Source organism: Polypterus senegalus, chromosome 18 (genome assembly GCF_016835505.1).
Source record: "Polypterus senegalus isolate Bchr_013 chromosome 18, ASM1683550v1, whole genome shotgun sequence".
NCBI lineage: Eukaryota > Metazoa > Chordata > Cladistia > Polypteriformes > Polypteridae > Polypterus > Polypterus senegalus.
This window is the reverse complement of record NC_053171.1, coordinates 21,465,120-21,493,024: the sequence shown is the minus strand read 5'-3', so window position 1 is coordinate 21,493,024 and position 27,905 is coordinate 21,465,120. Positions and strand designations below refer to the sequence as shown.

Genomic DNA, 27,905 nt, shown 5'->3' with positions numbered 1-27,905 from the left:
ACAAAGACGAGCATTACATTTGGAATCTATCATATTCACATAAGAATGTACGTCTGTTGGACATATTGAAAGTCAAAACTGTATACACAGTTGCGTGCAGGGGGTGCCAAGGCCGCGACGACCCCGGGCATCCATATCTGAGGGGGATATCCAATCCGAAGAGTATGCTGTCTAGGAGAGCCCTGTTTTCGAAAATAATTTTAATATAATATTAACAAATTTAAATTATTGTAGCTCATTTACAGTGAGGCAGTATGACTTCTAAATGCTGGAAGTGCACGCACCGGGCCTAATAGGGCCCCACGCAGCAAAAAGAGGCCTTCCCTTGAGAATATTATGAAAAATATGTTTATTTCACATGGGACTGGAAATTGAACCCTGGAGTCAAACGACCTTGAAAAGGGCTTCAGCACAAGAGACATGCTCTGCTCCCGTATGCACAGTGAACTTGTTAAGGGTCATTTGTCCAACCTTGGTGCAGTGAAGTGTGTTTCTGAGACTGAGTTTACCTCACTTACTTCATCTCTCGTGTTCTTTTTCCTAGCTAGTCCAGTAAGGTAAGTCGGAGAAATCTGTAGTCTGTGTAGTCAGAGTAAATCTGAGTTATGTTATAATTCTTGCATGTACAGGTTCTCGACCTTTCAGATCTTCCATGTCAAAAGAGCGTCAGACCAGCCTGGCTTTAATCAGCTATGAAAAAGAATTCATCACAGATGATGTATAAAATGAAGTAGTACAATTGTTTTCGAGGAGGAGATCTAATTTAGGGAAACAAACTTAAATGAATATTGAATTTGAATAAAGTGTGTATTGCTTTTTTTTAATAAGCCTTTCTTTATCACATTCATACGCCTTCTGGACCATTCACTTTGACAGCACCTCACCTTAGGGGGCATACAATCAAGGAGTTTGCCTCGGGCATCCTCTAGCTTCTGCATGCCAATGTGTATGTGTGCAAGACAAATATTTAGAAGTACTGTATTGCATTATCTTGTAATAATAACATCTGTATATATATATATATATATATATATATATATATATATATATATATATATATATATATATATATATATATATATATATATATAAATATAGTATATAATAAATAGATACATTAAAAATAAAGGTATTAAATAAATATAAATATATAAAAGGATACGGCTCTGTTATTTCTATACTTTATCCTACAGTAGCCTGTGCTGCTGTCCTGCACCTTACGACTGCTTCTAGTGAGCGGCGCGCGTCATTGGAACTCGCGCTCCTTTAAATAGTGGCGCGCAGCCCCTGCAGCCGCTGGGCGTGAGACCCCGTGCTGACATACTGAGAGGACCCAAGATGGCGGAGCTCCGCGAAAAGGAACTGTAGTTATGAGATTAAAAACACTATTATGAAACACCGGCGAGTCAGTAGTCGACAGGTTTTACATAAGAAGGGAGTAGAGCAGATATCCCGATGTTGTTTTTTTTTAGTTTAATTTACCGCAAAAAGTAAACGGAGAGGGCCATATCTGCTTGTTTGAGGCCTGCGAATAGAACATGGCGGAGTGGTCGGTAAATATATAAATAAAAATAGTTATAATACCATTAGTTTTGGTGTTTCTCCTTCGGTGGCTTGTTTTGCCGTTCTGCCTCCGCTTGGAAATGTATCAATAACTAATTTTTAAGGATGAGGGGAATTCGGAAGGGAAGAGAATTGGGAGACAATTGACCACTGGGCACGACTGCTTTTAGCTTTAGTTTTTCAGGTGTTTTCGTTGTTCGTTTCGTATTTTAATTGCGCCTTAAGAGACACCGGTTAACGCAGTTGTGGCTTTTACTGGGTTGCATACTCGGGGCTGAAAATGTCGAGAGAAACTTAAAGGAGCAAACAGGAGGCCTCATTCTGCGCTTGCCGCTCAGGTGGGAGAGCGAGCGAGCGTCGAAGGGGCGACCGGGTCGGACACGGAGGAACTCTCTGCCGGCTGCACGCGGCACGACAGCATGACGGACACCCGGAGGCGAGTGAAGGTCTACACCCTCAACGAGGACCGGCAATGGGACGACAGGGGCACTGGCCACGTTTCCTCTGGGTACGTGGAGAGGCTCAAAGGCATGTCTTTGTTAGTCCGGGCAGAAAGCGATGGTAAGCACTACTTCTCTTTTATTTTAAGGTAGTTTTGGGTGGCAGCACCAAGAAAACTAGAATGGTGTTCCAAAAATAATAAAGCAGTGATTTGTTCTGTAGACCGGGCTGTCTTCACTCCGGCTCGAGTCCGCCTAACTGATTGCAGTTTTTATCCACTCCTCGACCGTTGAAACTTGTTCTGCGAGTTGTCAAGTTTATGGTTCTCAGGATTTCTTCCTTAATAATTGAAGCTGCCATCTGCGTTAGTGACCTCTACGGAAACAATCATTAGGTGTTGAGGGTGAGTGTCATTGTTCCTTCTTCATAGATAACGACATGAAAAGAGAAGACTTTATTTGGGTATGTATGACAGTTCAGTAGTTTTTAGTTATACTACAAACACACACACACACACAGGAGTTATGGTATTGCAGTCCTAAAACTGCAGCATGCATAATTCTTGTCCAGTTGTCTTGTTTTGGTATTGTCTATAGTTTTCAGAAAACGGTTCAATCTTTAGATTTCCACACACTATAGGGGCCGGTTGTGTGCTAAACAAAATAGAAGTATGGAAATGTTTTAAGTGCTATATGTGGCAGCAAGGTCTGGCCAGTAAGCCACTACTTGGATGCATTTTGCAGTAAAACCTACCACTTAAGTCTTTCCTTCTACATTGCAAATGTGTTTTGGGGGGGTACCTGTACGGAACCAAAGGGCAAGGGACTGCAATTTTGGGGCTCCTTGTAGAGGTTTTACAGTTATGAATTAGTTTTATTTAAATTGTTGCACTGTGATGTTGGTGGCATGGGAGCATGTGTGTAACTAAGAAAAGCAATCAATTTGACAAATGAGGAGTCCATTGAATACATCAAGCCTGTTTGTTTAGCTAATAGCTAAGCCCTTCCATCCACATCCATATTACATCCACATCTCTCTATTATAAAAGAAAATCCTGAGATGAGACTATTGCCAACAATTTTTTTTCCAAGTCCCACGAGACGAGACTATTGCTAACAGATTTTTTTTCAAGTCCTGTCCTCCTCCTCAACCATTTCAGGTTAATGGCCCATACCCACGGTCCTCTCACCTCTCATTCATGTGAATACTTTTGTCACAGTTCCTGCGCTCTCGGCTCTTATGAATTTTTATGATCAGATTGGTTAAATGCGTATCAATAGACCATGCTGAAACATTTGGTGGTGATGTTGCAGAAGAAAAAACATCAATTTCCAATATCCCATAGAATATCTACAACCGTTAACACCTTCCAGTCTTCACCGGCCTAATTACTGTTGAAAGAAGCATGTATCATGATGGTATTGCGTAATTTATGTATGAGTGATGGGCTATGCAATAGGACAAGATTAGTTGTATTAAAAATTGGTTGAACAATTCTGATATGTAAAATTTTAACAGGTGACAAGAAAGGTAATGTAGTACATCTTCCGCGGATAACATTAGACACCAAAGGAGATCTTTATATGCCATTCATATTAAAACGGTTTACAGTTTCACATTAGAATAGCTTTTGCTATGAGGATTAACAAATCTCCAAGACAAACATTTGAAAAAGTCAGTTTCTTTATTAGAGAGGAAGAAATGATATTCACTCATGGACAGTTATACGTTGCATTATCACGATGTAACACCAAACACAGAATCAAACTTCAATGCGATATTGTAGTTTTACAGTAAAAAGTGTGAGTTTAAAATGTATTTGTGTGTTAATTTCAAAGACAAACAGAACGAAAATGTATAACGTAACATGAAACAATTTTCTTTCAATTTATAACGGTTTACTATGGTTAATTACTCGCTGTAATGTAAAATAGGTCGTCTATGCATATGGAACAATTCCCATGAAAACAACAATCTATTTAAATTGTACATCTGCTTCCCCATATGTGAAGTGGCCAGCATGTAGCGCCTCCCTGGGGTTGGTGAGCGAAGTGAGCAGGGGGCAGAACCTTCTAGTACTTATTTAAAGAAATGCTCCACTCAAGAATTTTGTTTTGAAATGCTGCTTACCCCATGTGCTTAATGGTGACTGCCAAGACAATTTTTTTCATCTCATGTTTTCATTCAGGAAGGAAGTTTTTCACTTGGCTTTCACATTAGGTGGCCAAAGCAAGACGATGGCAAACAATATGAAAAAGTTGAGGAAAAAAATCTCTATAGTTGTCACAAAATCCATATGCAAAAATCACCCATTCATTTCCTCACAACTTCCACAAACATGCATCATTGCTAAAGTATTTTTTAAATAAACCACTTCTGGAAAATGTTCTTGAGGAAGAAAAGCATGCACAGACCATCTAAACTAAAGACCTGCCTCTTCACTGGTCAGAAGTCCAGTCTTTGTACTGTCTACAAAGTATGCTGATTTTTCACTGTTTGCATGTGTTGAGCATTTGACTATTTAACACACATCAGGATTATTTGACACGAAGTAACAAAGATTTTTTTTTTTTTCCCTACTTTTTTTTTACCTTGGACATTTTTCACATCATTTGCTGTTTTTCAGCATTGGTAACCATTACGTTCCATTATTTGAAACTTTTCCACATGAAAACATGCAATTAAAAAATTCTCTGCCATTGCTGTAAAGCACGTGGGGTAAGAAACATTTAAACAAGATATTGATTTTGGGTAGAATATTCTACCCAGGTTGTCAAAGAGTGCATTTACATGCATACATAAAACCGGGATACGTTGAGTAACCTGGTTACGGCAAAAACCTGGTTTCTTAAAAACTTTGTGTGTAAACCCACTTATGGAGTTAATGTTTTTAGCAAAATGCTCTATCATAATATATTTTATATGAAAACAAAAACATCGATGGTCACTGAATCTGAAAAAAAAAAACAGTTTCTTGAAGTGTGGTTATTGTTTTGTTAGCAACTTCATTACATTACTTACAATAAAAGTAAATATGTTACATAGCTACTTCTAAAACGTAATGCTTTGTATCTACATAGCTGAAGAAAATAGCTGGATCAAAATTGCACTGACACCATTTCACTTAGTGATTTGAGCCATACATAGGAGTGGTTCACTGGTAAGTTTGCTTCTTGCTGTGAACCCAGCATAATAATAACACAGGTGATTTTATTTTGGGAAGATCTATATAAAAAGTAGCATAGGACCTCAAAAGTGCCTCCATATATGTAGGCGCTCACCCATTGACCACTCTATAGGCAAATATGGAGGATCTAAACTTAATGCGTTCTGCTACAGGGAGCCAGTGCTTATAGTGTTGGACAATATGTGACAAGTTAGCAGACAGCTAAAAGCCCTGAGATGCATGATTTTTCCCAGCAATCTTTCTTTCAGTTACAGATGTCCTTTACATAAACTTGGCGAGTCAGAACCATTTTTGCTGTGCTTGGTGACTAGCAGTCGTGCAGTCTGAAATACCTAGTGATTTGGTTCAACCAGTGTGTGACTCGACAAAAAAGTGTGATTTTTGTCCTTTTTTTTTGGATAGAGAGAGGCTTGACTGTCTCGTTTGTCATGCCACAACAGAATGTTGGGTGAGGGATTGGTGGGAGGCGTAGACTGATGCTGAACTTCTTGTCACTGGAAAGCATTTATTCACCACTGGCTTTGTCAATAGGATTGTCAGATTAGCCAAAAAATATAGGCTTGAAAATTCCAAATAAAAATAAGTAAATGTTCAAATGTTTTTTAACTTGGATCTTATTGGCCTTTAAATGAACATTTACACTTTTTTATTTTTTTTATTTTATTATATTATGGTAAAGTTTTCAGTGGTGGCCACAACAAGAACATGCATCAGCAGAAAAAAGAATCTTAGCAGTACTCGGGGAAGCTGTTATTTAAACATCAGATCCTTCAAAATCCAGAGCAACTGCACTGCTGTTGTGTTTCCAATCTACTACTGACAACTGCATGACAAAGTCTTTAAACTGCACAGCCTGTTTGGCATGAGAGTATATTATCCTTCACCCTTGTCACTCAAATGTCCTGTAACTTCACAAACAAGTGGTTTCCCCTGAGCTCCACCAAACTCTGCTTCCCATTCCTCACAGGTGTTCTTGCAGGAACATCACAATATGTTTGCAGAGCAGAACAGCAGCTGAGTGCTAAAAATAGAACCACGCAACATTGTTGTATGTGCTTCATGCCTTGCAGAAGCACTGTGAATGAAAAAGTTTAAAAAAATTAAATGATAAAGCAAAGTGTGGTGCCAGTGTATGTGGCTCGTAAGGATGTAAGCTCCTTTCCATGGCTTCTTTAATGGCTTGCTGTACTGACAAGGATCAAGATGAATACAGGTTAGTTAGTAACCCCGTGACAGGATGAGAATAGTTAGCAAAGTAAAAGTGCAGGAGAACTGGACGGGTTGGAAACCAAGCTTGAAGGTGGCTGCAAGATTTAACAAAGAAGATGTGCAAACAATTCAAAATAATGAAAAGGCTGGTTGTGGGTGTGAAGTGCAAAAAACAAATCTGTATAATACTGCAACTTTGCATAGTGAGTCTGAACTAACGTAATGCCAGAGTTAGTGCAGGTAAAACAACCATTGTTTTACAATTTGTATGTCAGCTCTTACCTTCAAATAAGACCTTTTTCAAGTACATTTGAGTAGTGGTTTTCGATCTGACAGCCCTGTTTTGTCAGGCAGCATGTTATTGGCTACCAGCATTAAGCAGCAAGCTTGTAATGTTTTGTGCCAAAAAGTTATGGAGTTTATATCATTTCATAACCTGCCATTACTAGGCTTGTAATTAAATGTCCTTGGGCAACAATATCTACAACTGCAGTTATCAGGTTTGAAACCCCCTCTGACTAAGAGTTGTGTAATATGCCACAGCTTTAAGACACAGACCTTTTGTGAAACTGGTGGTTGGTTAAGGTAGTTGACTTGCATTGAAAAGCACTTAAGTTGTGATTTTTGTCAAATCAGAAATTTGGCAGTTATTCCTTTGGTACTTCATCAGGAAAAAAGAATGCTCTTGTTTGATGCACAGTTCTAGCATAAAATAGCCATACGTCAGGGATCTTCTGTTAAAGAGCAATATTCAGGGTGTCTGAGAATTGTTTAAATCTGTTATTGCTGCAGCTCTAGAGCAGAAAATTGGGATAGAAAGTCTTTCTTCAAAATCCAATTTGAAAGGGTGTTTAAGTTTAACAGCTGTTATCTTAAGACATCCATAGAACCTAATGAGGGATACAACAGGTGGTTGAGCCTTCAGACTAATGGTGGACTTCATGGATCTTGTGACTTTGATGTTGCGAGTTACTGACTGGCTAAGTGGACTGCTGAAAAAGTGTATGCGGAAGCAAATCTCAAACATTAGTGGAGATTGGAGAGGCTGTGGTAAAATATTATTGGATGGACTTTCAGCTGTTCTTTTAAAATTGTTTGTAACCTCACAAGAAGGAGGCATGATCTTGCCCAGCGATGAAGAGATGTTGACCTCTTCTGGAGAAACTGAGTGATGGAAGGAACACTTTGAGGAACTCCTCCACCTGGTGGACATGCCCTCCTATCAAAAGGCAGCATTGGACATGTCTGGCATGTGGAGTCAAAGCAATTATTCGATTACTGGAGTTGAGTTGTGTTTTTTTTTTTTTTTTTAAGTGATGATTCCAACTAAATGTAAACTGTATTATGTGCTTTTTTCTTCTAGCTTTTTGATAAAATATGGCCTCAAGTTTTGTCTTTTTAGTTTAATATTACTCAATGTTTATAACTTCTCTAATAAGTAAAGCCATAACTGCATCACTAAATCCTTTAAACTCTTTAACAGGTTAGGGTGCTAAAACGTAACTTGATGATTCATGTTGGCACTGATACAATGCCTTGTATCTTATGGTCTGTTCTTTCAAACAACATAGTAAATATTTAAGCTTAATTACAAATAAAGAAATCTGAGTCAGTGGTACCTTAAATTGAGAAGACGGATTTGCATGTTTTGTGTATTGACTTCACAGCCCTGATCCTATCACTGTTGTTGTAGTTACTATAGTGGTTTGAGGACTCTATAGTGGTTAGGTTGTTAGGGTAGATGAGGTCTGGCCGGAGTTGTTGAAAACATTGGATGGTGTTTGGATAGTGTGGTTTAGGCATCTATTTAGAGTTGGTGCAGTAGCTGGAGTGTGTCTAAGTATAATAACCCAGTGTACAAGTGTTCTGTCAATTTTTGTAAAAAAACATATGACCATATTCCATGGCATTCGTTGTGGGAGTGCTACAAGAATACCGGGTAACAGGGCCACTGTTATGTGCTATCTGTTCCCTGTTAGAGCTGTGTCCAAATATGTGTCATTAATTAAAATTTGTTTACTGTGGGTGTTTAAAACCAAAGCCATTTCTGGTCACCACTCCTGTTTGTGGTTTGCATTGACTGTATGTCATGATGCCGCCTAGGATGTGATGGTGTGCAGTTGGGAAGGCTAGGGATAACCCTTGTTGCTTTATGCAGATGGCGATATCCTCTTTGCCTCTTCTGACTGTAACCTTCAGCAGGCTTTTGTGCAATTTACTGCCTAGTATGAAGTAGTAGTGGTGCAGATCCTCATTCGTATGTTTGAGGTCATGGTTCTCTGTCAGAAAGAGTGGATTGTTCTCGCCAGCAGCTTTAACTTGGGAAGGAGTTCTGTCTAAAAATCATTCATCTTATTCTTTATCCATCAAAAGAGTGTGAGGAAGCTAAAAATGTGTATTTTCTTTGTTGTACTATGATTTGAACTCTCAAAGTTTAAGTAATGCAGGGAGTTTCTATGTTGTACCCTTTATAAAAGTTTGGGTTTTTCCATTTTGAGTGTAAGAAGGTCAGTAGGTTGTAATAGACCACATTATTACAAAGTAGGGTTCCTGAAGCAGTGGTGTATCTATGGCTAAGAGGGTACATTTCAAAGTACCTGAGGGAAGGCATGGTTTCTAACGTACTTTTTGAAATTGAAGCCGCTCCACTTCTGTTACTTGCGTCTGTTTGGCAGTATTACATGTTTCTAGTACGTAAGAATGCTCCAGGTAATTAGTTTGCTCAAAAGTTAAATTAGTTAGTATTAGTTTTTTTTTTTTAAAAAAAACCTGTCTTACCTTTACAAGCAAGATAAATGAAGAATTCTATAGCTGTCCAAAAGATCGTTTAGAGAAATCTGAAAATGCATTTTTTAAAATGTCTTGAAATGAATTACAGATTTATAGATTACACTTGCATTTATTTTTAGATATATTGAGTGCATTTTAATATCTCAGTTTGTAAGAGCTCTTGTAATGGTAACACTGTTCATTTTGAGATCTGAAATGCAATTCAAGATATCTCTAAATGGCTTACTGTAAACTTGGCTATTTTCTCTGGGATTTCTGTTTATTTTAAGGAATCTTGGAAAGGATGTGAGGTATCAAAATGAGCAGGAAGTTGTTCTGGGATATCATGAAGTTCATTGTAGATATCTTAAATGTGTTGGAAGCTGTTTTAAGGTTGAAGTTGGGAAGCATGCGCCAATTACAGCGCATTGCCGCATCCACCACACAACGAACCACTCAGGTTAGGACTCGAATGCAGCCATGCAACATGACACCTCAGTAACACACTGGAACAGCAGCTGGAGTGCCAATCCTGCCACCAACCCCAGAGTATTCCCTGCAAGTTGGAGGACCTGCTTGCAGGGCTGGATGCAGGTTAACGTCATACCCAGGACAAAGCAATTGCAGGTTAAGGGCCTTGTCCATGGGCCCAACAGAGTGGAGCCACTTCTGGTACTTGCGGGATTCAAACTGGCAACCTTCCAATTACTGGCGCAGATCTCTAGCCTCGGAGCCACCACTATACCCTAAAACTATTTTAGGGCAGATGTCGAGTTTTGTTGACAGCAGGGGTTGAGGGCGACAATCCTCTGTTAATAACGACAAAACTCACACGTCGCAGGCATTCCCTCTCTGCTTGGAGGAACGTTAGACTTATTGACTCGGCATCTAATCCTTGCGTGTGCGTGAGTTAACGAAATGTAAACAAAGGCATGATGGCATCGACCTCTCGCAAGGGAGCGAAGCGAGTGCAGTAAAGGAGATACTCGTCAGACGATGTTTTGCACACTCGCTGAGTCTGACTCTTGATTTTTCAGAATCTGATTTTGTTGAAATCGAGCAAGTGAGTGAGGAACTGCCATCAGCTAATCGGACACCAGCCGATGCCGCCCCAGCTGATTGGCTGCCAGCTGAGTGCATTTGCGCAGCCGACGCACCTACGGCAAAGTTCGTGTGGGAGGAATACCCAGACATTGATCCGTGGGAGCCAAACTGGCTACCAGACTTCACAAGGCGGCATGTCTTGCTGTTTGATACAACAGATTGCCAGCTGCTGGACTACTTCAGGCTGCTCTCTCCTGATGCTGCTTTTCAGCTACTGTCAGACGAGATAAACAGGTATGTAGAGCAATTTTTTGAATCGTGAGCTGCGCTTGCATCACATTCTCGTTTTTTCAAAGTGGAAACCCACAACAAAAGATGAGATCAAGGGCTTTGTGGCATTACAGATAGAGATGGGACTACACTGGTGATATGACTTCAGGGAGCATTGGTCCAAATATGCTTTGTACCCTGGTGGCTTTGGACCGGTTATGTCGTATGATAGGTACTTGCTGCTGCAAAGTTTTATTCACTTCTATGATAACCAGAAGCAAATTCCAAGGGTTGAGCCAGGCTATAACCCCATGTATAAAGTTCAGTCTATGCTTGACATTGTGGAACCAACATATAAACGATTTTATCAGCCTGGCCGTGGTTTGTCTGTGCATGAATCTATGATAAAATAAAAGGGATGCATTTTTTTTTTTTTTCTGCCAATACAGCGGGATGCAAAAGTTTGGGCGACCTTGTTAGTCATTATTTTCCTGTATAAATTGTTGGTTGTTACGATAAAAAATGTCAGTTAAATATATCATATAGGAGACGCACACAGTGATATTTGAGAAGTGAAATGAAGTTTATTGGATTTACAGAAAGTGTGCAATAATTGTTCAAACAAAATCAGGCAGGTGCATAAATTTGGGCACCACAAAAAAGAAATGAAATCAGTATTTAGTAGATCCACCTTTTGCAGAAATTACAGCCTCTAAACGTTTCCTGTAAGTTCCAATGAGAGTCTGGATTGTGGTTGAAGGTATTTTGGACCATTCCTCTTTACAAAACATCTCTAGTTCATTCAGGTTTGATGGCTTCCGAGCATGGACAGCTCTCTTTAACTCACACCACAGATTTCCAATTATATTCAGGTCTGGGGACTGAGATGGCCATTCCAGAGCGTTGTACTTGTTCGTCTGCATGAATGCCTTAGTGGATTTTGAGCAGTGTTTCGGGTCGTTGTCTTGTTGAAAGATCCAGCCCCGGTGCAGCTTCAGCTTTGTCACTGATTCCTGGACATTGGTCTCCAGAATCTGCTGATACTGAGTGGTATCCATGCGTCCCTCAACTTTGACAAGATTCCCAGTCCCAGCACTGGCCACACAGCCCCACAGCATGATGGAACCACCACCATATTTTACTGTAGGTAGTTTTTCCTCCATGCATAACGCCCCTTGTTATGCCCAAATAACTCCATTTTAGTTTCATCAGTCCACAGCACCTTATTCCAAAATGAAGCTGGGTTGTCCAAATGTGCATGAGCATACCTCAAGCGGCTCTGTTTGTGCTGTGGGTGCAGAAAAGGCTTCCTCTGCATCACTCTCGCATACAGCATCTCCTTGTGTAAAGAATGGTTGAACGATGCACAGTGACTCCATCTGCTGCAAGATGATGTTGTAGGTCTTTGGTGCTGGTCTGTGGGTTGACTCTGACTGTTCTCACCATTCGTCGCTTCTGTCTATCCGAAATCTTTCTTGGTCTGCCACTTCGGAACTGTGGAAACAGACTGCTTAAATCTCTGGGACAGCTTTCTGTATCCTTCCCCTAAACCATGATGGTGAACAATCTTTGTCTTCAGGTCATTTGAGAGTTGTATTGTGACCCCCATGTTGCTACTCTTCAGAGAAAATTAAAGGAGGAGGGAAACTTACAATTGACCCCCTTAAATACTCTTTCTCATTATAGGAATTAACCTGTGTATGTAGGTCACGGGTCACTGAGCTTACCAAGCCAATTGGAGTTCCAATAATTAGTTTTGGAATCAAAATAAAATGACAATGGTGCCCAAATTTATGCACCTGCCTGATTTTGTTTGAACAATTATTGCACACTTTCTGTAAATCCAATAAACTTCATTTCACTTCTCAAATATCACTGTGTGTGTCTCCTATATGATATATTTAACTGACATTTTTTATCGTAACAACCAACGATTTATACAGGAAAATGACTATTAACAAGGTTGCCCAAAATTTTGCATCCCATTGTATATGCCAGACAAGCCCACAAAGTATGGGATAAAGGATTTTGTACTGGCAGAAGCAAACACTGGTTTCTGCCTGAAAGTAATTACATTTACAGGAAAGTATTTCAAAGAGAGAACTGTCCTTTGACAAGTCTGGTTGTGCTGGAGCTGCGTCGGGGCTATGAACATTTAGGGTCATGTTGTGTACATGGACAATTTTTGTACATCACCAGAATTGATCATGAAGCTACAGAGCAGGAGAATTGGAGCTTGTGGCACAGTGAGGGTGAACAGGAGACACATGCCTTCACAGTTGAAGCCAGACAGGCTGAAGTTGAAAAGAGGTGGCAATCCGGTTTTCATGCGGGTGGAAAACTTGGTGCCAGTGGCATGGCACGATGTCAAATGGGTGACTTGTGTCTCTACAGTACACACTAACAATATATGTGTGAGTGCAGCAACAGACAATTGAAAAGGAAACGCCAGTAAGAAGTGCAATGTGGCAATGCATGCAATTGGCTGCTTTGAGCGATATCAAACTTTGCAGGACTTTACTGCGTAACATGCCTCTTTTCATAATAGTTTTGTAATTTGTCATTGAAGACCAATTGGCTGAACTTATTCAGATTAATTAAACATTTCCTATTGATTGGCTTTTACTGGTAGTAGGTGATAGGCTACTAAAGATCATTTAGTACCACTTTTCTCTCATTCAAACATGCAAAAACATTAAGGCAGAACTGCAATAGTTTTGCAGACAAATTCTCTGTATATTTCAACCTACTGTAACTGGACTGAGCAATATTCTTGCTTATTAAATGATAAACTGTACTTTAAATGCCTCACAACATACAGTTCCCTGCTGTTATGAACCACAGGGAATGTCCTCCATGCATGTTGTTTTACAAGCGTCTAGTCTTGTTCTCCTCCCACTCCTTATCATAATAAGACTGCTATCTGTGATCTTTTTGGCCAATGCACTATTTGACCATATGACTCCCCTCTATTAACCAAGTCCACCCCAAAGCTCCTGAATGGGTCTCTCTCTCTCTCTCTCTCTCTCTCGGATGCCCTTTGGAATTTCTACCAACAGGCATTCATCGTTAATGTATGCCTGTATGATTTCTTCATTGAACCTTCTGTGCAGACATGCTGCTCTGTCTTATGAGTTCTTCATACCCATCGTTTTGGGTGCTGCTTCTACATCTAAGCATTTTCAATATATTACTGAACCTATTCAGGTTTTCTGTTGTCATTGTTGTACTATATTATTTGGAACCACTACTATATCAACAGGCTGCCACTCCTTCCCATTGGAAGTGACCCCAGAAATTGGGAGCTTTAGAAACCAGTTTGAAGTATTTAGGCATTTTTAATAGATTGCCCAGATGACCTAAATAAACATAAATATCCAGGTGGGGTAGGCCAATTGGCCTAGGACAGCTCACCAGATTGTAATGGAAAGTGTCTCTCCTGAGCTTAATTTTCTCCAGAAACGCCAATGTCTGGAATTTGGTTTTTCACTCCACTGTTGTCAGCAGGCCATGTCTCAAATGTGTATGGTGTTAATGGACTTGTATTGTCATGATTTGTTAAGTTTGTTGTTCTGCTTTACTGTAGGTTAAGTCTGACATATGTGATCATGTATATAACTGACACTAAGACGTTTTTCTCTCCAGTTTTTTCTTGTTTTTTAGTCATTCTGGTGTTTGTTCAGACCAAAGTGTGTGTGTGTGTGTATATTTTATTTACTTATCTACATATCTAAGGAGTTTCTGTAAAAAAGCCACATTTTTCCCCCGGGGGGGTCAAATAAAGTTCCAGCTATGTAGAAATGATGTATTTTATGTACATATTTATGTTATTGCATTATAACTGTAAACTTGTGTAAAAACTCTACGATTGTACACTGTACAAAAATTGAATTATAGTTAAGGTCACACCCAATATAAGAAACCTTGGCGTCTATTAACTGATCCAGTATGGTCCTGTGGGTACCCAGACAAGCATATAGTCATCGTCATGGTTTAGTTTGTACTGTTATTTCTTGTGGCAGAGGAGCAGAGTGTATAGCACTATTGACTTTCAACCAAATGTGACTGTTTAAAGCTGAATTTTGCAGCAAAATGCCCTAAAATTTTTTTTGGGAGATCCTGACAATAACAAATGTGGTGGATGTTACATGGCACCTGCTTTCAATTCTTTAATTTTGGGAGGTAGACTAGTCACACCCTATCTAGATAGTGTAAGCCATAATTCCAAAAATGGTATTTTAAGACACTGGGAGGTCTATAATATTGAATGAATCTTGACTTTGAATCTTTGGATGATAACAATATATCCCTCGTACTTTGCACACGAGAAAGTGTAAAAATCCTCTCTTTAGGTATAAATGGCATAAAAGAATAAACAGCTCTGTTACACTGATAAAATATATGCAGACTCATTTTATTTAAGTTTTCTTCCATATTTTGCAGGCTTGTTCTGTGTTTCTGTTCACTGCATACATCCAGGAATTTCAGATCAGTGATTCAGAATCACTTTCCAGAAGAAATATAGCCTTATGATTTCTTTTAGTTTTTGTGTTCTTATTATATGCTTTGTGGCAAAATTGGCAATAAAGTAATTTAACACTGTTATTGATTTCCTTTTTTTCCCTTTAGGTTCTCTTTTGCTGGAGTCCAAAATCAACCCAAATACTGCATACCAGAAACAGCAGGTAAAATCTTTTGTGTGCAAGGTTGTCTACACATTATTGACTTGTGTGATTTTATTAAAAATAAAAGGGTATTATAGACACAACTTGTGGTACAATTTATTTTTTAAAACCAATAAATGAAAGAAGGTATTTATATAGTTGTGCAAAAATAGTGTATCGTTTTGTGTAATGGTGAGTTGAGCAATGCAGTACAGTTTAGGCTGGATAATGTTGTTGCCTGTGTCATATTTCTGTTTAGCTTATGTTTCCCTGTGTGTTTGAGGGAGGCTTCCTCATAATAAACTGGCATTCCTGTCACATTTACCTGCTGCTGGCTGTTGAACAGGCATAGTTGCACCATGACCTGTAATAAATGGCCATGTGTAGGGCTGAATTGGTTTTATTCTCATTTCTTATGTTTCAAAATTCAGTGCTCTTAATTTGTCTTAATGTACTTGCTTTTCCAATGCGTATGGTTCTGTTCTGTCTGTAATCAATTTTTTTTTTCTCCCCTCTAAAACTTATTGCAAAGGAGCACTTAAATATACTTTATGCTTTAAGTGTACTTGGTTACAATTTAAAGTTGGTAAAAACAATTTGAATCTAGAGTATGGTGTTTTCATTTACTGTATCTGTCTAGTTTCATAAATTACAAACTTTATTAGGTTCCTGATCAAATTTCTGTACCACTGAATGTAGTTCAATGTAAAATTCAGCCATAGTCGAAAACACACCCTTCTCCAAAATTGTACATATTTGTGAAATTTATAGTTGCAAGTTTGTGTACACTTTTGGGACATAGCAGAAGAACTAGAACACCAAAATAAAAAAAAACTTTCAGATACAGTATTTGCAGGTACCTCATGTGGTACCCAAGCAGCAGCCCTGGCTTTTCAAGTTTGCTTCTTGATTCCTTTAACAAAAACAAAATTCTCATCCCATGTATAGTTAAATTTAGAATGTTTTTTGTCTGTGCAGTTTCAGGTCAAGTGGTTTACTTTGCTTCGAGCAGCGAATTGGTGCATTTGCAGTTTTATGCTTTGTTGAGGCAAGCTTTCATTGCATCCTATAGACAAATTGACAAATGTGCAGTTTTATTTAAAAAAAAAAAAAAAATAAAAAAATTCTTATTCTCCCCTTCTCCCCAAGGACACGCTGATAGTTTGGTCTGAAGCAGAAAACTATGATCTGGCACTGAGCTTCCAAGAGAAAGCAGGCTGTGATGAAATATGGGAGAAAATATGCCAGGTGAGTTGCATAATGCAACAAATAAGTACATAGAACTGTTAATGAATAAATGTGAATAATTTGAAATGCACAATAAAATCACATGCATAATTTTTGTAGTTAGTGGTGGTAGTGTGTTTTTTTTTTCTCCTCCTCTCTCACCCCATCCCCAAACTTCTCCTTCTGGCTGAAAATGCATAGTAAATGATATTGGGCAGAACAGCTAAAAGTTTATAGAAATTTAAACAGGAGAACTTGATACTTTGTGTGTATGTATGTATGAGATATGCTGCAGATTCTCAGTTTCTTGTAGAATTACATCATTTCAGAAATGGAGATGTGTTCATAGGAGATTGCACATGATATATTGTCAGAATAGTGTGGTATTTTGCATATCCTTCCATTCATGGAAAAAAAATCTATGCAAGGGTAGCTTCCCCCTTCACTGGGAGGTCATAGTCATGGAGTAGATAATTTTGTCATGCTTAAACTGGTCATGAACATAATTAAAATGCCATTTTCCAGGTGTACTCTCTCGTTCTCCAGTTGCCTCCAAATCTATTCCCTCCACACTCTGAAGTCCTGAGTGTCCTTTGGAGCAAGACCCAGTCTTTTGACATCTGTGACAATGCGGGTTTGCTCCATGTTCCCCTCCGACTTCCGGGAGCTCTTGAACCTAACACAGTTGGCAGTGTCGCCGAGATGAGTTGACAAATGAGGACAATTCTCAAATGAAGCCAGGGGATAATACAAAAAGTGGCAAGGTGCTTTTATTAAAGCAAACTGTTGTGTCCAAGCAAAGTCAATAGTGCAGTGTTTTAAATAAATAAATAAATAAATAAATAGTACATACATTCTATAAAATCCAAAGGAGAATAAAAATCAATAAATCCGTTAAAATGCAGTCTCTCTCATTACTCTGTCAGCCCACCTTCGTCTCTCATTCTCCCTGGCTCACCCATTGCTCCTGTAGCTGGCGGAGACCCAACAGACACAAGCTCTTTTCAGATGATCTCCATCTTGAATGCCTTAAGGACATCACAGCCAGACTGTACGAGGTCAACTCTCCCTTCTACCTTTGCGCTCACATAGTCGCTCCTCAGATCCATCGGAAAGACACCTGCCTTGCTCACCCCACTCCAACCAAACAATTAGTGGGGTGGACTAGCCCTGAGAGCACTAGAGCCAAACGCTCCTTTGCGGGGCCCCAGCTCGTGCTGTCTCTTTCCAAGTGGCCAGATCATCCTGCTAAGAGTGCTCTTTCACGTCCTTTAACCTTTTTTTTTTTCCCCCTTTTCCTCGATCCATCCAGATTTCTTGATCGATCCCCTTTCCTTTGTGCCGACCTCTCTGTGTGTGTGTGTGTGTGTATATGTGTATGTGTATAATATGGGCACAGCGCCTTAATCACACACTGCAGGAAGCCAATGAAGCAATTGCGAACGATTGCACCCACATGTGCAGGCGCGACTCGCTCCAACTACTCCAATTAACTCCGCACGGCCATGCAATCACACCCACGGAGAGTGACACGGCTTTATGGATTTAAAAGCTGGCCCATTTTCTTTTGAAGCTGCGGACCTGCTATACCACGACATCCTTTGACATTACCTCCAGACACATTGTGTTTGAATTCTTTGGCAGTTTTCCCATCTCACCCAATCATCTCCTGTCTTTCACTCCATAAGTCCATCTTAGTATCTTTCTCCTTAACACCAAGTGTATCTTAACTCCAAATTCATTTTCTTCTCATTCTGTGACACTCTACATATCCACCTGATCTTTCTTTGTTCTACTTTATCAGACATTTCTCTCCTCTTGAGCATACCACTCCTGACTCAGCTTTCATAACCTTTACCATACTCTTGAATGTTCATAAACTTTTTGTTTAGGCCTAACTACACTTTATTTCATATAAACTGGGTTGTCCTCATGTATTTGATTACCCCTAGTCAGCCTTGTTTTCAATTAGTTTGTGTAATCTATGTTTTATGGTGTATATATTAAATGTTAGTCCCTGTTCAGTGATTGTGGTGATGCATTTTATTGAGCCTTTCACAGGCAGTGGAAGAAATGTCACCACTGACACCATTTTCACATCACTTTCCATGGCATAAAAGTTGCTTGCCAAAAATACCAGCCATCTCCATATTTACTGTAAATAAAATTAGACTGGAGCTGCCACACCACTCTTTGAAAGGCAACAAAAGAAATGGTTGGCAAAGTAGACATTGATAAATTCCAGTGGCAGTGTTGCATTTTGTAATCTATTATTAAAAAAAAAAAAAAAGTGTCCATCTGAATTGAAGGTTTTGCCTTTTTATGATTGAATAATGAAGTGGTTTTATTCTGAGCAGCAGAGTGACTTTTGGAAAGCATCTGTTCCGCTCTCATAGTAAAGAGATCTGTGTGAAATGTCACCTTTGAGTTTTGGGAGCTGCTCACTGAAGTATGGCAAAAACTAGTTAACTGCTGCTGTGGACTATATTGTAATAATCCTAGTTCCCATTTACATATCCATAGAAATATTATTGTAAATCTTTTAACTCTTTCCATAGAACAATTTTACAATATTAACATTTTAATTTGAAAGGATTTTTTTCTCTCTCCCCTCCATGCAGGTTCAGGGTAAGGATCCATCGGTAGACATTACACAGGAGCTAGTAGATGAGTCTGAAGAAGAACGCTTTGATGACCTCTCCTCCCCAGGACTGGAACTACCACCTTGTGAACTGAATCGGCTGGAAGAAGTAGCTGAACTAGTAGCATCCTCTTTGCCTTCCCCTTTACGCCGTGAGAAGTTAGCACTGGCTTTGGAAAATGAGGGCTACATTAAAAAACTTCTGGAACTTTTTCATGTATGTGAGGACTTGGAAAATCTTGAAGGACTACACCACTTATATGAAATAATAAAGGGAATTTTTCTCTTGAATCGGACTGCACTTTTTGAGGTCATGTTCTCTGAGGAATGTATAATGGATGTAATAGGTTGTCTGGAATATGATCCTTCTTTACCCCAGCCACGAAAGCATAGGGAATTCTTGACAAAGACGGCCAAATTTAAAGAAGTAATCCCTATATCGGACCCTGAACTGAAACAGAAAATTCATCAGACGTACAGAGTACAGTACATTCAAGATATGGTCCTTCCAACACCTTCAGTCTTTGAAGAGAATATGCTATCAACTCTTCACTCCTTTATCTTTTTTAATAAAGTGGAAATTGTTGGAATGTTGCAGGTAAGATTCCACTTGTATGGTACATATTTTGAAGTGTTGCTTTGGAGACACTAATTTTCTCGGTTTTAAAGAATTTTACACATAATTGAAACCAACTTTGTGTAGAAGAGCTCCTTAAATATAGCAAGGTTTGGAATAGTATGTCTTCATGAATTTTTCAGTCAACATGCTGTTGGGATTTTTATTCCTTATGTTTTTTTCCCTCAAGTTGTCATTATTCTGAGCTCACCTACCTTATTTTCCATCTGTGTTTGTATATGTGTATATGATCTTTATATAACAGTTAATTCCAGAAGGAAAGGAAACATTTAAGCTTCACTATTTCACCAGCCTATGATTGTCATAATTTGTTGAATTTCAACACTTAAATTGTTTTTCAAAATGCATACCAATTAGCATTAAGGCTAGTCAACCTTTTGTCTTATAGACCGCAGAGCTCTTTTCCTATGTGCTTTTTTTGTTGTGTGGGGTTTTTTTTTTGTTTTGTTTGTTTTTTGGCAACTTCATAATTGGAATTCATATGTTGTGCTTCCCCACCACTCTACCATTATAACCCAGATTGCAGTTCCTTAATTATTTACTGACAAGGTTTTTTTAATTCTGATTTTTAACATGCTTCAAATGGGACATCTGGTTCTTTGTAGATTAATGGTAGTTTTGTGCATCATTCATTTCCTGATTTAACACCTGCTCCTTGGTAATCACAGTGCCTTATCTTTTTATATCTCTTGCATTCCACATGATGCCACACAGATGAGTATTTAACATTAGGACAGTCCGGTTCAATTTTAGTGCACACTGGTGAATCTGTCAAATGTGGGCCACATACTTAATTCAAATGGCTGCAGGTTGAGCCTGTATTTTTTTTCTCTTATCCGTCATGGCCTTGGTCCCAACCCCTGACAGATAATCAAGGTTTTACTATACCAGTGATAATTGAAGGCTATTTAGAGTTATTATAATAATTTAATAATCGGGATAGAGTTTGTGGGTAGACATGATTTGAGACATTGGGATCTAGTGACCCTAATATAATAGATTTCAGAGTGTTTTAGTAGTGTTGAAAAGTTTAACTGTTAGAATTAATTTTGGTAGTGAAAATTTTTACAGGATGTGGAAAAGTCTAAAGGTAAACTCGGGCAAACTTGAGGACGGAGACTGTTGAAGTGCAGTAAAAAGGTTCAAAAGCATCTGCATGCAATGCCGGACAAGCTCATTCTGAAATTTAGCAGTTTGTAATTAAAGAGAATTATTCAGATTATAGGTAAGAGGTGAAAAAGATTGCAAAGAAGGATACTGTAAAATGCGCAGAAGACAAATCTTGCATTCTAACCAAAGTGTGCATAAGAGCAATTATTGGAAACAATAACAGCAAAACTAAAAGGGATTTGGAGAGAATTATTGCAGAAAATGTGAAAGATGAGTGTGTTCAGTGCTTTAGTAATTAAGAGATGTTGCAAGAACCAGTGCCAAAGGCCTGAAAAACTAATGGTTCCAGCTTTTTTTTTAATTTTTTTTATTTTAAAAGCATCACTAGTACAGAGAAAGCTGGCACTGTGCTCCTGCCTGACTTCTAGTAGATTTTTTTTTTTTTTTGAAAGGCACAGTAATACATGAGCAAAGAGAGAGTATAAACTACATATAAAAAATAGGCTAAATTGTGATGCTACAGTATCGCATCAACACATGTCAAAGATGAAGTGCACAACTTATGTCTACAAATGCATTGTGTTTGTGCTGGAGAATTTTGGTGCGTGAGTGCACGGTAATGAGGTAATTGTGCTTGCAATGAGCACTTCAACAAATGTCTTGAGTTCAAGCATCTGTCCTGTTTGCATGCAATTCCATGTTGCATATCGAGGAGGGGGACCTTGCACACATCCATAGCTGTGCACATAGGACTGTGGGATGTGGGAGGATTGCTAGTGCAAATGGTTGCTACAAGTAAACAGACATAAGAGTCAAAAAAACTGGCGACTTGGCTTGTCTACATTGGGGGATGGCACGGGTTGCTTATTTAATTTTTAAATGCCAGACTAATATTTTATTTTTAATTGCTTTGAAGAACAAGTGGCATCTCCCAGATAATGCTACTTGTATCATGCTAACAGAGACGGCGATTTGCCAAAGCGCACACTTAGCAGGACAAATACTACCACGTACTTCACTGTTAGATTAATCTGTAAAATTGAAGTTGTCGTATGTTTGTCTTTTAAAGGCAATCTGCCATTCACTTGTATAACCTGCAAGTGAAAGCACATGCATATGAATTTGTACACTGAAGGATGTAAAGCTGCCTCACAGTTAGAAATTTTGAGTACAGGTAATGACAGCCAAATCACTTTTCTGATTCTGGATTTGTACAAAGGCATAAGCAATAACAAAATGTGAGCACTCGCATACGAAACCTTGAAAATATCAAAACCAAAGGCTGTTTAATAGGAGTTCAAAAAAATACCGGACAAGTTTGATTGCATATAAGAAACTTTATAGTTGGGACAAATTGCCTTGAAAGCTTGCATATTGTAATCTTTTTAGTTAGCCAATTAAAGGTGTCATTTTGCTTGACTCTTCACTACATTCATAATGGCTAACACAGTACAATACCCTAGTACTACAGGCAAATGTTGCAAAAAAGTAGAGAAAAGGTCATCCTGAGTTTCTCACATTTGAAATGTGAATTAATTTGACTCCTCCATTAAATGTTGTTCAATAATTTTAACTAGCTAATGATGCAGATAGAAAAACTTACAATAGCAAATGTTACAAGTTTGAGAGTAGATCATTTACAAACCAGAATGTTGCAAAAAATGGAAATATTCCAGTTATCCTGCAAATCAGTAATTCAGCAGCACAAGTATTGTGTGAAGTTTTTTAGTATAGATTTTAAGCAGTATTTTTCTCTTACTGGACAGAAAATGTCATAATTTTAAAATATGCACATGGTGAGTAGTTTTATAATACCATTCTCTATAAATCCTATGCCAAAATCACCCCAAGATGATAAACCCCATTTGTTGTTACACTGGAGGATCCCCACCACTGCCACACATTAAAGTTCAAGCCCTGCATTGTATTTTGATGATATGAATGCCAGTACTTATTTACTTAAATGATATAGTTGGGTAAGTGCTTGGCCAGTATTTTAAAGCTGCTACTGTTAGTATTCTTATATATTTTATATTGTTTTGCAGGAAAAGGCACAATATTGTTTACTTCCATATTGGAGGTACTTAATAAAAAGCCATCAAATGAGATTTCTGTTTTAAATGATGTATCCAAGGGTCTCAAGTCAGAGCAAAGATGCTAAGATTTGCATTGTGTGTGACGAGGATGGATAGGATTAGAAATGAGTACATTAGAGTGTCAGCTCAAGTTGGACGGTTGGGAGACAAAGTCAGAGAGGCGAGATTGTGTTGGTTTGGACATGTAAAGAGGAGAGATGCTGAGTATATTGGGAGAAGGATAGAGCTGCCAGGGAAGAGGAAAAGATGAAGACCTAAGAGAAGGTTTGATATGGTGAGAGAGGACATGCAGGTGATGGGTGTAACAGAACAAGTTGCAGAGGACAGAAAGATCTGGAAGAAGATGATCTGCTGTGGCAACCTCTAACGGGAGCAGCTGAAACAAGAGGAAGATCCAAGGGTGTCAAGTATTATAAAATGTCACTGGTACTGGTATTGAATGTGGAAATTCTGGTGTAATGATATCAGTATTAGTAATAAAAGAACTGTCAAGGTAAAAAGGTGAAATGAACCAGTAGTGTTTAGATCCCAGGACTTTATGGTGACCAGTACTTGGCTACAGGAAACCCTTCTGCTTTTTATACTCTGCCAATACATGGAGGATGTCAGTGCTAAAATAAAAAAGCCACCAAAACCGGCTGAATTGGGTCCTTTTACTGTGGAGAATCCAACACACAGGGCACTTTTCTGGGTAGGTATATTAACTACAGTGGCACTGTTTTAAAGAAGTACTGAGACCTGTTGCAGAAAAGAAGTTCTATGTAAAGAAACATTTCAGTGGCTTGTCAGCTTTGTGCTGTTCACTACATTTCTAACACAGCACTGCTATGCAAGGGTATTTATTATACAGTGGATTCCAAAAGTCTTCAGACCTCTTCACTTTCTGCACACTATTGTGCTGTAGAGTTTAAATTTGAATTGATAAATATCCAGGTTTTCCCCATCAAACTATACTCCATAACCAATAATGGCAAAGTGAAAAACGTTTTCAAGGTTTACAGATTCATTAAAAATTTAAAAACTGAAATCTCTCATTTATTTAAATATTCAGACTTTTAATTTACTTTGAAGCACCTTTGGCAGCAATTCCAGCTTTAAATCTTTTTGGGTAAGTCTTCACAAACTTGGCACACTTGGATATGGGCCATTTATCCCTTTCTTACTCCGGATTCTCCTGGCCAGTCTGTTGTCGGGATCATTTCTTTGAAAAATAACACAGAACAAATATTTTATTTATTCATTCATTCATTTTGATTTATTTCTGGCCACTGCATCCCAAGTTATCCCATGTGTGAGTTGACTTGTGAGGGGGTATGAAAATATATGTACATTTTATTTTAATGCAGTTTGTCTATTCGGTTACTTTGAGTTGTAGGTTTTTTTTGTTTTTTCATTTTAGTTTTGTTTGTGAAAATTTTTTTTAAATAGTTTTTGTCTTCATTTTAGTTTGCATTAAAGATAGTAAATTTGTTGCTCTCCTGTTCCAGAACACTGTATTTGAGTTATTGCATGTTACATGTCTTTTTTTTTTTTCTGTGTTACTGTGCACTGTCCTTTCACATATGAAAGTTGTATAATTGCACATTGGCCATAGTGACTTTGGAGGTGTGTGCAGTGTGATGGGCTGCATCCCTATCCAGACTTGGCTTGCATTGGTTGCTCATTGTTGCCAGAATAGGCACCTTTTCCTCATGATCCTAAACTGTTTCAGTGGCTTAGAGGTCCTGAAGGTATAAGTTTCAATTCTGAATGCAAACAAAGGTAACTAGAAGCAAAGCTCAACATTTTCATCAGTCACTTTTATTTTACTCATGCTGTGTGTGTTGGGGTGTTTTTTTTTTTTTTTTTGGTGCAGATTTATTAGAATCTGTGTGGTATTGATTTATTTGCTTTATTTGGGTCTCTGCTAAATAAACATTTTAAACTGGGAATTTTGGTTAGGCTTAATTCTCTTCTGTTAATTTAAAAAAGGTAACCAAGCGTATATTAAATAGCCACCAAATAGAACTTGTTGAAGTGATCCAAGGCTAATTCTCTCTCTTATTTTGTCATATCAGTTTTCTTATCAAGGCTTACATTATGGCTAAAAAACAGTTTTACTCACTATATTAGAAATTGACCCCACTTGTACCCACTTATGCAGAGAAGTGTTCTAAAAACAGTCTCTTGTAATTTTGGCTTTTTACAAAATGAGGGTGTCATGGCTATATGGTTTACCATGGTGGCATGGCTACATGGAGTACACTAACATCCTTATGCTTCCATGAGGCCTGACAAGTGGAAGAGCATCCAGATGAGTGGTTCTTGAATTTTATTTGCCTGGCTGAGCTTCAACTTCACTTTGATATAAATAGGTCAATTTTTTATTTGGTGAAGCAGAAATTGCTTGCTGTGAAGATATATTACTATGTTTAGTACTTGTGTAGTTTGTCGTCATTGCTCTGTCCTTGCGAAGGTAAAGCAATTAGTAACTTAATACTTTGGTACATAGCTCTTTATGTAATTAGCCCTATCTATTTATTGGCTATTGTGGATTTTGAGCTCTTATTCCATTCCTTCTTAATAAATTTAGTGAAACTGTGTCCCCATACTAGCTCCGTAGTTACGATTTTGTTGTCTCAAGCCAGAATTCTAAAGTGATGCCATGTAGGCATTTGAGAAAGACCAGAGGTTGTGCTTAAGGTGGGTTGAAATTGTAATTAGATTAGAATGCTAAAAGATTGACTGCATGCTACCTTCTCACCAGACAACCATTTGTAAAACTTTTTTTGTTTTTTTTTTTAATTTTAATGTATAAATCTGGTGAAAGCAAAAGAAGATGAAGAGTGTTTCTATACTACCATTTTTATAGTGTACTCCAAATCTCCACAAGATGTCTTACAGAACCCAAATGTTTTCTAAAACAGTATTACATGAGTCCCTCTTGTTTGATTCATAATGGGTCAAGTTAGGGATGCCCTAGTATCATATTTTTTGATGATACAGAATACTTAATGACCACTGTAGGCCAAAACAGTACAGAATGAATGTTTTCATTTTCAACAAATGGGAGAGCAATCAAATTTTATTTAAGGAGCATTAGTAAGTGAAGCATTTGGATTTTAAGAAAGAAGAAACAGTTAAAAGTGTTTTTTTATTTGCAGTGAACTGATGTAAACAATCTGGAGTTTTAATTAAAAAGAATATTATTGTAATTCTTGGTAGCTGAAATACTTGTCTGACATTTCAAAGCTCATTTAAGATGGGTTCCTTTTAGAAAGTGACATGTCGCATCTACCACAGATCAGTCTGTTTCTCCGCTCATCTCCCTTTAAAGCTGTGCTAAAAAGTCCCTCAGTGACCACATTGGTATATTGCGCTGACAAGCTTTTGTGCTAAAGTAGCTTAGGAAGGCAATTAGATTCTATTGCTTGCCCAATGGTAAAGAAAGTGGTCTGATCTTATGATATCTTTTGAGTCTAACACTCATTTGGTACTTTAAAAAAGCCGTACTTCTGAGCCAATATCAAGTACCAAGGCTGTAGAATCAGTACATAAAACCTTTGATTTCAACTTGGACTCCTCAATTTATGATACCATCTAAGCTAATATATATTACTGGTCAAAATTTTGTGATCACCCAGAAATTTTCATATGTCTATTGTCCTGAGAGAAGGCAGTGAGCTGGATCTGATCAGGAGAGAAAAAGAATGGGAAGGCTCAGATGAGCAACTGTATAAGAGGATAAGAATATCTGAGTGTGTAGTTTTGTTTCTCAGATGTGTTATAGGTCCTTACTTGTTGTCTTCACTAAATTCCAGCGTCATCTGCAACAGAGAAAAGACGACTCTGGTATGCTGATCATAATACACTTTTCTAATCCTCTTCTGTTCAGTGTCTGTGTCCTATTAGCCTATTTAATCTTTTTGCTTTTATTTGCTAGTTTTACTTATGGCCTTTTCTTTGAATCTCTGCCTCTATGGCCAGAATGCCAGAATAGTCTTTTTTCCCTATTGCATATGACACTAGGATTTTCCATGTATTTAAAGAAGGCGTCAACCGAGGACCATTAAGGTGTTTGAGAAACAAACTACAGATTATGATGCCCCTATCCTTTTGTGCAGTTGTCCATCTTGGCCTTCTTCCTCTTTCAGTGTACTGGTTATGTATGGTTTGTGGCCTTCTATTTAGAAATTGGACACTTTTGCCTGAAATCTTCATTTTATTGGCGAACTGTCACATAGCCCTCAAACTGCCAAAAAAAGGGCTTGTTTCTTAAACTAATTTTTATTTTGGCCAGGTTTGAACCCAGAAACAAACTTTTGGAATACCAGTACCTTGTAACACAAGTGATCAGAATAACGGTGCTAATGCAATTAGAACTTTTTTTGTAATAACTAACATGTACACAACTCTTTAAGCTTTAGGGAGTTTTAACATTAGAGGACAATGAAGGAGCTTATACTGAAAATGGGGTATGTGCATATGTCATGTAACAATCATTCACCCCTGAAATGCCTTTGGTGTATTTTTTAAACCAATTTAATGAGATCTAGGTAAATTGGGTATGAATTTCTATCAAAAGTATTAATTTCTGAATGCCCCAAACTTTCTCCACACTGTTCACCCAGTCACTACTCCTACTGTGCAGATCCACTCTCCATACCACCCTGTGACATTCTAGGTGCTAACTTGCCTTTCAACACGGTTGGTTATAATAGCAAGGCAGAGAAGCAAATTATCTATTCAAGAATGTTGGATATTAGCTTGTGACAGAAAAAGAGTGATGAGCTGGTAATGAATGTCTATTAAAAAGAAAATGAGTAAAAATGCTGCATAAATAAAAATCAAGAACAAAAAATTGTCCAATATGCGAAAGAGAAATATCCCAAGCAATATGTGAGCAAAAATGCAAGTCATATTTTGGTATAGGTGTTAATGTAATTTTTTTTATTACATTTTATTATTCATTGGTATATAGAATACAGTTGTAGTGAAATACTCAAGTAACTTAATTTTCTTTCTATAGAAGCTAAGGACCAAACTGTCTTCCTCCCGCGCCCCTCTT

The 27,905-nt window shown here is 38.2% G+C and overlaps 1 protein-coding gene across 2 annotated transcripts in view; it reads left to right on the top strand.

Annotated features, from left to right (window-relative positions):
• The first annotated feature begins 1,308 nt into the window (after positions 1–1,308).
• smek1 (SMEK homolog 1, suppressor of mek1 (Dictyostelium)) overlaps positions 1,309–27,905 on the top strand; it is a 66,700-nt gene continuing 40,103 nt past the window's right edge. For both annotated transcript variants that reach the window (XM_039742107.1, XM_039742106.1), the window contains exons 1-4: positions 1,309–2,124; positions 15,113–15,168; positions 16,297–16,395; positions 18,996–19,613. In XM_039742107.1, coding sequence (XP_039598041.1) covers positions 1,983–2,124; positions 15,113–15,168; positions 16,297–16,395; positions 18,996–19,613 — 915 coding nt within the window. In that variant the 5' untranslated portion in view covers positions 1,309–1,982. The remainder of the gene's footprint in view (positions 2,125–15,112; positions 15,169–16,296; positions 16,396–18,995; positions 19,614–27,905) is intronic.